The following is a 13,499-nucleotide window of genomic DNA, read 5'->3' as shown; positions in this document are numbered from 1 at the left end:
TACAGAGTTCATTCATGGCACTGGAGTTGATTGTCTCCCTCTTTCTGCAGTCTCCCAAAGATTATTACAGCTCTTACGTTCCCCACTGTGCATCTTTCCCCTTATTAACACCAGCACTTTTGTTATTGCTGTTTAATTGCTCATACTTGTGCATGTGTGTGTCTCTCCAACTATATTCTCTTCCTTTTTATCAACACTACATGCATAGAGACCCCCCACTGATTAGACACACAACCTGACACACACTCACTTGCTCAGTAATTTCATCCTTTGATCTCCTTAAAGCTCCGTAATCTTTAATGATCCAAAGTTTTTAGAGCAAAAGCTTTAGAGTTTTTTGGCCACAACTACTGAAGAATGCATCAGTTCAAGTAATCTGTGTGCCATATTTCATCAGTAACATAACGATCTCTCCCCCCACATGTGCAGCCGTGTGTTCAGTACTGGCCAGAGCCTGGTTTACAGCAGTACGGACCTATGGAAGTTGAGTTTCTGTCCATGTCAGCAGACGAGGATGTCATCACTCGTCTATTTCGGGTCAAGAACGTCACAAGGGTGAGTCATGAAGGTGGCGAGAAAAGGCTGCTCAGGACATGTTGTTCCACTTAGTGGTATTTCACAAGTGATATCTTGAACCTTATTAGAAATGCATTAGCTCTGGTCCTCACTGGCAATTCAGATGTGACCTTTTACCTACGGTGCGATTAGAGTTGCCACCTGTAATGTGCATCTAAATAGCTGACACAGGTGCTCAAAGTCAAAGGTCTACAGGCTTGGCTGTAAAATAAAATAAAAAAAGTTCTGTGTATCTGAGATGTCTGATGAGGATTAGAATTTCTATACGCCATCTTGTATGGGCACAAACTCAGAGGCTGAATCACTCGATTCTGGGTGTGTGCCTCAGCATCGTTATCTTCCTTTATCGCTTTATTATGCATACACAATGACACTTCTTTAGTGTTTGCCTCATGGGACGCAGGAGGTTGTCAAATGAATACACTCTAAAATAAATACACTGTAAAATATAGGCTGGAGACTGAACACAATGGCAGATCTGTAAAAAAAAAAGAAACATATCCATTGACTGCATTATGCACACTTCAAAGGACATGTTTTGATATTCAGCAGTCCAGAAAATTGAACCAGAGCCACCATTGTTTCCATAAGACATTTCCATAAGAGCGATACAAATTATGAGAACTTTCTTTCTATGAAAAACATGCAAAAGAAGCCTATTGACATGCATGCAATAAAGGTCAGTCTCTCTCCTTTTCAATTTCTTTTTGTCATTACCTAGATAGGCGTCTTCTCTCTCTTAGGCGTCTGCTAGCATACTAAAGAGGGGATTTTCATCATCATGATGCATGTCATATTTTCAGTTGCAGGACCTTTCAGGTGGCAGATCAGACTTCCTTTTGATAAGTTCATAAAGGATGTCACACTTTAAAATAAAAAACCCAGAGAATTAGACAGATCTTATTAAATTCAATAAAAAAAGGCATTGACTGTCTTGTCATGGTAGAGGGAGCAGAGGGGATGTCAGAGGGGTCTTTCCCCAACTGGAGAAAAATATAGTATATAGTCTCCAAATGTGTCTATGTGTATGAATGAGTCATTTTGACTTCACACACATCAGTGATCATCTGTGTTTGTGTGTGTGTATGCAGGTATAGTTTTATGCCTGGGAATTTGCATAAGCACATGCATGTATTCTGCTCAGGATCACTGTCAACCAATTATTGAAGGAATCTGTATGCAAGGCTGCCATTATAAGCAGCGCGACAGGCAGTGCCCAGAACTTCCTTTCTTGATTGGCATCCTCACCTCTTCTCAAATGCCCTTGTCATTCCCCTTTTCTGCATAAGGTACCTTTTGTTTCACACCTCTGTCACCGAGAGGGCAATTGAACGCAGCATGGGAGGTATCAAATCACACAGAAATAGCGCGCACCTCTCCCTCTCTGCGCCCTGCTCTCGGCGCATCAGTCTTTTTCCTATGCGTGAAAATGATAAACAAGGGTAAGGAGTAAAAGTCAAAGGAAGTGCATTGTAAGTGCATGTATGTGTGGCTGGGGTAAAAAAAAAAAACATTGTTCAAATCCCACCTCCACTGAGGTAATTTCTTCGTACGTCGTTGGTGTCTCTGCCTGCTCAATTTGCATGACTTATGGTTCTCCACTGATCCTTAAGTATTAGTGGAGATTCAGCAGGACAAGGTTATGAACACACAGGGACCTCTCTCACACACTGCTAAGGTCCCACAGACACCTGAAGACCCATATATCTCAAGGTGTGTCTGCTGAGTGAGCACAGCGGAGAGTGCCAGCGTGTAGCCCGGGGAGCACTCAAACACGGGTGTCAACCGGCACATGCAGAAGTACTGAAGCAGCCTGTAAATGGAATACAACGCCGACACGTGAGAGCGTGTGCAGCGTGAGCCCACGTGATACTGTAGACTCAGGTGTTTTTGTGTTTTCTGTTGCCTCTGAAGCTCCAAGAGGGCCAACTGGTGGTGTGTCAGTTCCAGTTCCTGCGCTGGTCGGCCTACCGCGATGTTCCCGACTCCAAGAAGGCTTTCCTCAACCTGCTGGCTCAAGTGCACAAGTGGCAAAGAGAGTGCGGAGAGGGACGCACTGCCGTCCACTGCCTGTGAGTAATCTCTTAGCAGCATGCATCATATACGGGAAATAGAATAATACAAAGTAGAAATAAATCACAATCTCAGTCTCTCCGAAAAGGTCTGAGATGGTGAAATTGTGCTTTTGAAGACTGACATTAAAAAAGTGCATTTCAGACCAAAAGCTTAATCGCAAATGGCAGCATCACAGCAAAAAACCCATCTGTATAAACATGATAAAATGTTTGATGATGAGACACTGAGGCTGTGTCGTGTCTTGTCTCTGTGTTCTTTTGTCTGGTTTGGTGCAATGACATTCAGTGCAAAGTATTTTTCCATGACGGCACTTTGTAATCTAGAAAATCAAATTGTGGTGTTACGTGCTGCACTGTGGTCTTATAGTGCAGTGTGGGGCGTTGTGAGCTCAACTGTTGTCCTAAGCCCCCGGAGCGCACGTCCACTGATGAATATGAATGGCCCCGTCCAGCTCATTGCCAACCTGCCACACGTTCACCCCCACTGCCCCCCTTCCAAAAGCACATCAGTCAGCGCTGTCACACAGAGTTACCCACGACAACCAAGAAAGAGATTATGGAGATCAAATCAATTATGGCTTAATACAGAATGCGATGGCTCTCACTACAGTAAATCCGTGACTGCCACAGCACTGACGACGATTGATTACCGTAATATTGCTGCAGAGGCTTCCATGCCCACCTGGCTGCGTTTGTCTCAGGAGAGAGGATGTGGATCGTCCTCCAGTAGTTTATTGATATTGCCTCTCATTTGTGATGACCAGGACAATATTTCCGAGGAAATGTCACTGTGCTGTTATTTCTCAATTTTCTCTTCCTTACAGCCTTTTCCTCGTGCCACTGTATTGTGTACAGAAAACAGGACAATCAGATTACACATTGTCTACCCTGCTCATACTTTATTATAGCGTTCAATGACCCATTTAGAGAAATTAGAAGGCCTTGTCCCACTGGAGAGGGAGATATATTGGTATAAAGTGCTATTGTAGGTATAATACCTTACATATACTGTACATGCTCTGCTGAGCATGCAACATTATAGGATGTCAGCCAATTAAATGGGATCTGGGTTGCATCACATTGAAAGTCAAAGTCCAAACCTAACCTGCATTTAATAGAAGGCCACTGGCATGTCTGTAGACTGTTGGGATAATTCACCAATTATGTAATTATATTCATGTACTCTGAAATACTCATTGTTTTAAATGTGCTACATTAATAAGGTTTGTTTAGCACAGCAGTCTTTAAAGCTTGCTGATATGCTCACGATGGAAGTGCCAACGCCCTGATGCTAAGTGTATATAAGGTTTACTATTGGCCATCTTAATGTAGCATGTCGGCATCTGCAGCTGATGAGAATGTCACGAATGTTAAACATCTTTTTGTCACAAACCAAAGTATTGCAAAGATTAAAGTCTTGACCCGATAATGGCACTAGATTAAAACACTCTAAATCGTTGTCAAGCCCTTAAAATATCAAACTCTCAGTGGCAATGAAGGAATTGTCAGCTGGTCGGCAAAGTCGGCAGGATTCATCCTCTGGGCAACACGGATGTCTCTGCGTATTGTCATCTGTCGGAGATGTTTCAGACGACTCCTCTCCTCTGCAGTAATGGCGGCGGTCGCAGTGGGACCTTCTGCGCCTGCAACATTCTCCTTGAGATGATCCAGTACCAGAACATGGTGGACATCTTCTACGCTGTCAAAACCCTACGCAACTGCAAACCCAACATGGTGGAGTCTCTGGTAAGAGTCTGTGGCGAGAATGGTTTTTTTTTCCGTAATTATCCTCATGCTTTCTGTTGTTGATTGAACATTTGAACATTTCCTTTTTTCCTTCAGGATCAGTATCGATTCTGCTACGACCTTGTCCTGGAGTACTTGGACTGCTTTGAGGGGAGATAGCAACTAAATGTTGATCACAGCTGCAGTGAAGATTCAATTTAAGGCCACCGAGTGACCCCCCCTCTACTTTAATGTTTGGACCTGTGGACATGGCACTGGAGAAACTGCAAAGAAAGGAGAGGGGGAAAAAAAACCTGGTCAAAGTTTTAACTTCTAACCTTTAATGTACAGCTGTGATTTCCTCCTTGATGGTGATGTTTCTCTCTTTTGATATCTTTTTGTGCTTTCTCTTGGTCCTCTTTGCCTCTTGGACTAAAGCTCCTTTCGTGCTGAGGGATTCTGTAGCGGCGAAACAACAATATACTGATCTACAAAATGAAGCCGTCTCTTCTGAAGAAGGGTGGCCTCGGCCGGCCCTCGACCATTTCATTTAAAACAAGCAAGGGGACTGGTTGTAATACCAGAGTTACAGCAGCATTAACATGGAAGCATTTTCTTCTCTTTTACGAGCTACACACAACAGCAGTCCACTGTGGTTGTGGCATGACTTATCTACCATACCATAAACTGCCTTATTATCTGATGAGAGGACAGATTTATTCAAATCACCGATTGAATCCAAAAGAGTCGCCATGCTGGTGTGGAAAACGGAAACAAGAGACCTACTGCATCAGGACAGACCAACCCGGTCCTCAGCAGTATTAATGCAGTAACTGTACAGTCGTGCGATGTGTTGTGTTTTGCCATGACGTTTGTGCTGGATTACCATGTGTGCTATAGGTGGACGTCTCCAGGGGCCAGAGCACTGGGCCCGGTTCCGCCACGGGAGATTCCTGTCTCTTTGCTGTCACAGTGCCAACTCCGTTGACCGACTTGAATCCTCTCTTTACTTTGTTCTACTGCTTCCTCATGATGTATGCCTACAAAACATACTGTGTGTTACTGCATCAGCTAATGTTCTCGTTCCAAAGTGATTGTTTGTATTTTATACTGAGCAGGAAGGGAAAAGGAGCGGGGGAAACTGTGCCGACATGGTGGTGGTGTGGAGAATGATGTTTCGTTAATGCTGTGGTTAACGGTCTGAAGCAGTGCTACGTTACAGCTTTGAGTCTGTAACACTTTGACTCCTTTTGTTGACTGAGGCATTTGGTTGTTCTGTAAACTGTTGAATGGCATTGATCCAGTTTGAAGTTTATAAAAACCCAGACAGGGGCTTTATTTTGACGTGACCATCACTTGTTGTTTTTTGCAGTGTAACGTTAATTCAAAAATAAATATATAAATATAAAAATATAAAAAAAGGGGCATTCAAATTATGTGTAGTCCCAAACACCATCACTGAAGATGTTGATGTTTTTCACATTGGTGGTCCTTTTTCATCTTCAAATAAAAATGGTATTTTAAACGGGAAGAAAAGAGGGAAACTGTTGCCCACAGACCCTATGGCTTAGTTATCATGGACTTGATGGACAAACAGAATCCACTATTTTTCGCCTGCTGGCCAATGTCTGGAGACCACTGGAACTGTTTATGCCCGAAATCAATGAAACTTCCCCTGAAAAGACCCTTACGCACAGACAGGAAGCAATTTTTCTTTAAATATATATTGTTATTTTTAACATTTCTGCTCCAGAACCAAGTAAAGATCTATTCAACACTCCATTATTACCTTTTGAAATATGTTATGCCCCCTCCCCTCTCCTTAAGCTCCTTTTTAGTGCTGGTTTTCAAGGAGGGCACTCGAGGTATCGCTCCAGGCCCCTGGCGAGACGAGACCCCCCGAAGCCCACGAAGCTGAGAAATGGCAGCTAGTCGAACTCTGCTGCCAGTTTGCAGCTCGCAGTCTAGGTGAGGAATCTAACAGTTTGCCAACATCACCGTGCTCCCACAGCCTGACCGATGACGGCCGATTGTTTCGTTATGAAGATGAAAAATGAGGTCGCTACAGTGTAGTCAGAGATCTGACAAAGGAAGTGCCTGGACACTTTTTCGTGAGGGTGAAAGGACAGTGTACATACAGCTGTATATTATGTTATGTGAATATTATATGAATATTATTCTATATGTTTGCCCAGAGTAAAGACGTACAGTAAGTAACCACTGCATAACCACCAAGCTGAATGTGCTGTAAATGACCATTTTTTGTGAGTTTATTGCCGGAGCTTTCAACACCCGAGTCCCAACTGTTTAGTCTCCCTGAGTGTTAAAGCAGGTCTGTGAAAGCATGTGTGAACCCATTGTCTGCTTTGTATTTCAGTTTTTTAGTTCATTTGAAAATACACATAATTTATTTCAACTGTTGTGTTGTTTGGCAGCCACGGCAACTATGTGAGTGCATTGTACATTTACCATTCCAAAGCTTTTCATTGTGACCGCACTCCGGAGTGGCCCCGTTGATTTCTCTTGTGTGTTTCTGTATGAACCAATGGTACATGACTACTGTGTTTTTGACCATTGTATTTGTGGGGGCAAGGTGTGTATTGAAGGAGAGAGACGGAGAAGACAGATGTGTCGCAGGGTAATGAAGGGGTTCGCTCTAACGTTCAACAATAAAAGAACATGGGGGAGAAAAAAAAAAAGATGTGTTGTTGTCATCTTACTGTCGGTTGTTACGTCAAAAATGCATATGCAGCTAAAACGTTCTGTGGTTTTGTGACCGGTTCGTCAGCAGAAGCAGAGAACTAGCAGCTGGACACTGACTTCCTGTATATGAGCCTCTGACCCTCCTGCGGTTTCTCATGCGGATGTGATCTTTTAGCAGTCCCCTTCGCCTCGGACCACGTCGAACATTTGATCTCTCCCCGTCCTTTTTAATCTCTAACCTCATTTCTTTTTTCTCTTTGCCTTTCCCCCCCCCCATCATGCCCCTCATCCACCTCTCTCTGTCTTCCTCCCCCCGCCTCGACTGTACTTCCTTTACGTTCACTTCTCCCTCTCATCCTCCTCCATCTCTTTCGCTTTGCTGCTCTGCCCAGAGAAAGGTGACTCCAGACCACAGACTTCCTCCCACGGCTATGTTGAATAATGCAGCAGTCCTGCAAACTGATCCGGCGTTTAGCAGAGGGACAAGCCGGATTAATTAGAGGACAAGACCCCCCCCCCTGTTGGGTTGAGGACAATGTGGCCCTGATCAGGCTCTTACCGCGGAGTCTCTTAAACGGGCCACATGGATTCCCCTTTAGATTGTTTGGAGATTGATTGAGCATCATGAAACAACCTTTCAAATATGGTAAAGTGGTGTGATGGTAAATGCACATTAGTTGAGATTTTGTCATTTGTCACGTCAGAAGGAGCACGGAAGGAATTTAATGTGACACAGATCGGGGGCTTTTTCACGGAGACATGTAATTTGCACCAGCCAATTTACTATCTGCAAGATTTCTCAGCTTCCTTTTTCAACCTTCAAAAAGCTATTACAACATGAAGCCTTTAGTGGCAGGTTCATCCTTTACGGCTCCTATCTGACCCAGGGTTTGGGTAATTAAGGTTGCCAACGTTCTCACTAGTAGATGGGATAGATTTTGTCTGGTAACTGGAGCCACAGCATTGTTGGTATAGTGTTTTGTGTGTATTCAGTGTATATCCATATACTCATTCAACTGGGAAGGTTAAACTGAGTCTTATTGTCTATAGCTTTATTAAATCTGGATCATTATGAATGCTATGTGGAAAAAAAAAACACATTTTGCATCTTTAAAGCAAAGAGGCCACACTGAGGCCAAATGTGACATTCCGGCACATGTTGATCAAGTTGGCTTTCCCTCTGTTTTTTGGAAAACTGGCCTACCCATGGAGGTCGATGGGTTCAGTTTCATACTCACAACAGAATCACAGAACTTGAAATCATGTTGCTGCTTTGACCTTTGTGTTGGCACTTTCTTCGCCCATCAGCTGTTTGGCCTGGTTTCCCAAAAAAAGCCCCAACATGTCTTATTTCATGAAGAGTTTTGTTAACCCTCCAGATGTTTACAGCACCATGTGTTCAAAAACAGCCCGTGTTGTGGGGAAAAAAAGCTCCGATAAGTCTAAGAAGCTCTGTTTGTGTTGTTTTTTTCCCTTCATCCTCAAAAATCCTCCTCAGTGCCTCAGGACAGGAAGTAAGAAGTGAGAGCTGGCCAAGAGACGATCGACAGAGGGATTAAGAGGGAGCCATTGTGTGCAAACATGACAAAGGTGAGCTTGCAGATGTTATGAACTGTGTAATCTGGCGAATTAGCTCTCAAAATGTGATCGCTGGCACTGCTCAATAACTGGTACACAGAAGAGTTGACAATGGCTTTATCTCCTCCATAGGCTGGGATACGTCTCATATCCAGCTCATGGTTATTAAAGCTTGATGGAGGCCGTTTGCATTTTCATCAGCGTCTTGGTAAAAGTAGTTTGTACGACAGCACACTGATTGTTTTCCATTCGTCCTCGTTTGGTCAGGCACAGGTTGTCCAAAAATATCCAGCACAGTCTTTGGTCCTAAAAACATTCGTCGTAATCATCAATGCTTTCGTTCTTCCCACGTGCATTCTTATCCTCCGTCGCGAGCACAGCCGAGCTTAACAAGACAGTTGTCGAGGGGTCAAAATGCACCAGTCGGCCTATCGCCTGCACCTTTAACTAGAGTGGCCTTCTTGTGCATTTTTTGTAGAAGCATGATGAATTTGATTATTCCCGACTCCTTGGCCAATTGAGAATTCCTGACAGCATACAGTGCAAAAGGCTTTTTGAGCGTTAAGCTCAGGTAAACTAATGTTAAACTGAGCTTAACGCTCAAAAACCCAGGTTTTTTTTGTTATGCTTCTCATTGTTTGTCAGTGCTACACAGGCAGGTTTATCCTCGCACATGCACTCGCACGTTTACACCATACATACAACTGATGTGCATGACGGACCTGCGATAGGTGGACAGACGGCGCCCAGTGGCGTAATCAGTGCATGATCTGCTACCGCCGTCGCATCAGATCTAGGATCTGGAAGATAAGGGTAGATTAGACGACACTATACAGGATGAGCAAAGTCCAATATTGGACAAACCAATTTAGGACTACACACGTGACGTCTCAGTGAACACAGGGCAGCCGGAAACCCTGCCGGTAATTGGAAATCTTATCACTTCATTCTGACGGTGTCATGACTGCCATGTGATGTGCAAGATACGTAACTCATCACTGGGCGCAGGATCCAACTGGGCTTTCACTTCTCTCTCCGGGCCTCCTGTCTTATATTCGTCCGCCGACAGGCTCGATGGATGTCAGCGTCTCCCACGGTCTCCCTGGCGAGTCCCGCACCGGATGCACTCTCACGTGGCGTGTCTGTTTAACAGGTAGTGAGGTCTGACAGCTCACAGTGTCAGATGATGGGAGGGAGGACGAGTTATAGCTGCTCCAACATTTCTAGCTTCTGGCCCCGCGTTTATCAGACGAAACTAGCTAAATGTTATTCTCATACAACCCCGAGTAGATGCTTTAGTCCAATACTTTATGGCTCATTATTTAAACCATTCATCCATTACATTTAGCATTAATCTTTTATTAGTTGTATTTCAAATATTGTAGCCTGCGTAAGCCAACCATTTATTCACCAGAAAATATTTTTTTTACTTCTCAGCTGACTTTAATTCAATGCACTCAGTGTCAATGCATGGCTTTTAAGGTGTTTTAAAACCTCAGTCAGTCTGGTGGAAGGTGTGTGTGTGTGTGTGTGTGTGTGTGTGTGTGTGTGTGTGTGTGTGAGTGTGTGAGTGTGTGAGTGTGTGTGTGTGTGTGTGTGTGTGTGTTTTTTTTTAAGTTTTTTGTTATTTGGCTGGTATAGGTTTATACTTTTTAAATTATGATAGAAATCACTACTGTACAAAGTGTATTAACTTGCTGCCAAATAGCTACAGAGATATGATATAGGCTGTGAAGCTGCTGAAGGTTTCAGCATCGGCAGATTGTGGTTTATCTCACAAAATGCTCAATGTTTCTCCTTTCATGCCAAATGCTTTGCTAATAGACGAAGATAAAATCCAATATTCTCTGGGAGAGTACTGTCACAAAAAGGGCTTGTGGGTGACCTTGCCCAGGCAACAGTCAATAAGTTGAAAGAGAAGATGCATATCCTTTGCCATGACATGGAAATATAGCGAGAGGCTTTTAGAAATGAGAAGAAAGATGTTGATGAAAGATGGATCTATATATTATTTCCTTTCCTAAAAGCAACACGGATTCGTAAACAGCTATTCTCAGAGGACAAATTCTGTATTTTCCTGTAAAAAACACTGTGAAGGTGAAATATGAATACACACACACACACACACACATACTATCTTGACTTACCATCCTGTTGGTACTCAACTTCTGCTGGATAATGTTGCAGACGAGACAGGTGGCTGCAGATCTGTGCTCAGCAGAGCGAGGACAGAGGAGCTGGCCAGATGGCTCTGTCCGCCATGTTTTCTCAGTGGTTCCATTGCCACAGTCAATCTGACTGGAGCCCTTATCTCAGCCGTGTGCTCTCAGCTCGGTGGAAGTCATGGTTCACGTGAACAAGGGGAGGAGAGGGAGCTGCGGATGGGTCCAGCCCGGATCACTCAGGCAAACAAGGAGCTGGAGACAGATAACTGGAATCAGAGGACACATGAGCGACTCGGCCACGTCCGACCCTTTCCCCTCTACCAGACTCACCTTCCGCTGTGAACGAAACCTGCAGTAGTTCGCTTCCACCACACTCACCAGCCACCTTTAACCTTCAAATTCTCTGACCTGTATCATTTTGTGGCCTTGAACTCAGAACAGTGGAATTAAGCCAGTGGCCGGAAAACAAAATGCCGTGCATGAAATGGCTGCTGTACAAGGAAAACGAGGCAGAAAAGGGGCTGAAAACAACGAGTTGTATCGCCGAAACTTCAAGGTTTTACACACAGAATCTGTCTCCGCCACCCCCCTCTTGATAACAGTACAATCTCAGGTGAAGCAGGGGCTGATGTTATTTTGCTCCAAGGATAATCTCTTGTTGTCGGTACACATATAGAGATGTTGAGCCTTGAGGGTTCTGGGGAGTAGCTTGTAAATGATCCTATGTCAACACAAGCCATTTCTAGGTTGTGGCAATAAAGCATCTCCCAAGATGCCATAAGTCTGACAGATGGGCTCATCAAAAGGTCAGCCCTTTGAGGGACTGGCTTAGCAACTGGATTTATCCTTCAGTTTATTTAGAGCAGAAAAATAGGGCCACAAACGGCATGGGGCATCAATCATATTTCCTTGCGATCCTTGACAAACTTCAACAAGAACAGAAGTCTTTTTGATTTCCTTTAAGGTTAGTGGACAACCACTGGGGACGTCCTACAAACCAATAACACGTAACATTTTGTTTCCTTCCAGACACACTACATGTCCTGCAGGTGGACCTCCACCAGCGTCTGTAGAAACCTGAATACAAACTAAATTCCAAGCCTTTCTTTTTTCCTTTTTAGCTTGAGTCAGATAAAGTCACATTACACATCCGTGGTCTGGTCGGCTCTGACTCGACATCTGCTTTTGTCCAACTGATTACACATGTTGCTGTTTGTGATTTTTAACCATTCATTGATTCAGGCTATCAATTTTTCAAAGCACTTAAAACAGCAAAGCCCCGTCAGTCCACTCCTTGTTTTCAACATACTCAGTCTCTTCCTTCACCCACCTCTCTTTTCCCTCCTCCCTCTCTTCTTTATCGCCCTCATCCTCTCCTCTTCTTCCCCCCTTCTCTTCACCTCCAGCAGTTGTTGAAATAGATGCAGCCACGAGAGGACAGTTGTGCAACTGATAGGACTGCATTAACCTCGGGGAGAACACCAGTCGTCCTCTTCTCCCTCATCTCTCTTCCACACCAGAGACCCCGAGTCCAAGATGCTGTAGCCCCAGTGCTCAGTGCGTCGTCCCCGGAGCCCCTCCGTCTTTTGGTTTCGTAGCTGCAATACCTCCCTTCCCTCTGCCATGGCTGAGTAATGCCGTGCTAGTTGAGGGAGCACTTGAATAAAACTCACATCACCAGTTACTCCTTCTCAGGAGTTAGTCTTTCAGACCTTCTTCTGTACGTAGTGGCATCTTCATCTTTCATGTCATGTGACACCTCAGCCTGTGGAGGGGAGTCACACTTCTAATGAGCCTGAAATCACTCTCATTTATCTGATTAAGGACTATTCGATAAACACATGGGAGGTGAAACAAGAAAAACATTGAGCCAATATGATTTTTTTTTTTTAATCTTAGTTTATTTTGTTGACTGATTTGCCCAGATGCAGTGTACATACATTATTACCACGGAGAAGCCAAATCAAAGGCTGCAGCAAATTAATTAAATGTTTCATAAAGATGAGAGTTGGATAATGAAGAATACTTATTAATTACAGATTCAACTGATGATATGACGCCAAAGTGTCGATAGAGTCTTTGGCGCCCGGTGGGGAAATATTGAAGTCGAGGGCATCTGCCCCGAGCAGCGGCAGAAAGAATCCCCCCATGGAGTCCAGACACTGGTGGTGATCGGTGGTCGATGACTCGCTGAGACTGATGAAGGATGAAGAGATGAATCTGATTGGGGAGGTGGAGGGCGCTTGAACAGCAGCATGAGAGGACTAAGGCAAGGAGAGAAATCATATTTAAAGAAAAAAGACAGCAACGACATGATAGGCTAACAAGGCAGGTGTGTTGCAATTGCTATTGGATAGGTGAGACCAGGGGAAAGGACATCATGAAGCTGGCAGTGCACACCACTATGTGGGATGTGCGATATTGACAAAAAGTTATATCTCGATATTTTCTGGGATTCTGACGATAACCATAATTGGTCGATATTCTGGATCATTCAAAAATGTGTTTCCAAAAGTCTAATATTGTGCTAGCCTGCTTTTGTGAATAAGAAACGAAATGTGTTTTCTCCTTACGTCTGGAGGTAGCTGTGCTCACACACACTCAGACAGAGGGGGATCAGCCAGCCTGCCTCCGGCCGAGCTAATGAAACCCACGTTCCTGCATTTTCTAAAGCTCG

The 13,499-nt window shown here is 44.1% G+C and overlaps 1 protein-coding gene across 4 annotated transcripts in view; it reads left to right on the top strand.

Moving 5' to 3' along the window:
- Positions 1–5,151, top strand: part of ptprub (protein tyrosine phosphatase receptor type Ub) — a 142,328-nt gene extending 137,177 nt beyond the window's left edge. For all 4 annotated transcript variants that reach the window (XM_047332399.1, XM_047332392.1, XM_047332382.1 and 1 more), the window contains 4 exons: positions 430–555; positions 2,491–2,648; positions 4,262–4,397; positions 4,494–5,151. In XM_047332399.1, coding sequence (XP_047188355.1) covers positions 430–555; positions 2,491–2,648; positions 4,262–4,397; positions 4,494–4,556 — 483 coding nt within the window. In that variant the 3' untranslated portion in view covers positions 4,557–5,151. The remainder of the gene's footprint in view (positions 1–429; positions 556–2,490; positions 2,649–4,261; positions 4,398–4,493) is intronic.
- Positions 5,152–13,499: the final 8,348 nt, after the last annotated feature.

Source organism: Scophthalmus maximus, chromosome 1, assembly GCF_022379125.1.
Source record: "Scophthalmus maximus strain ysfricsl-2021 chromosome 1, ASM2237912v1, whole genome shotgun sequence".
In the NCBI taxonomy this organism is placed as follows: domain Eukaryota; kingdom Metazoa; phylum Chordata; class Actinopteri; order Pleuronectiformes; family Scophthalmidae; genus Scophthalmus; species Scophthalmus maximus.
This window is presented reverse-complemented; position numbering and strand designations above follow the sequence as displayed.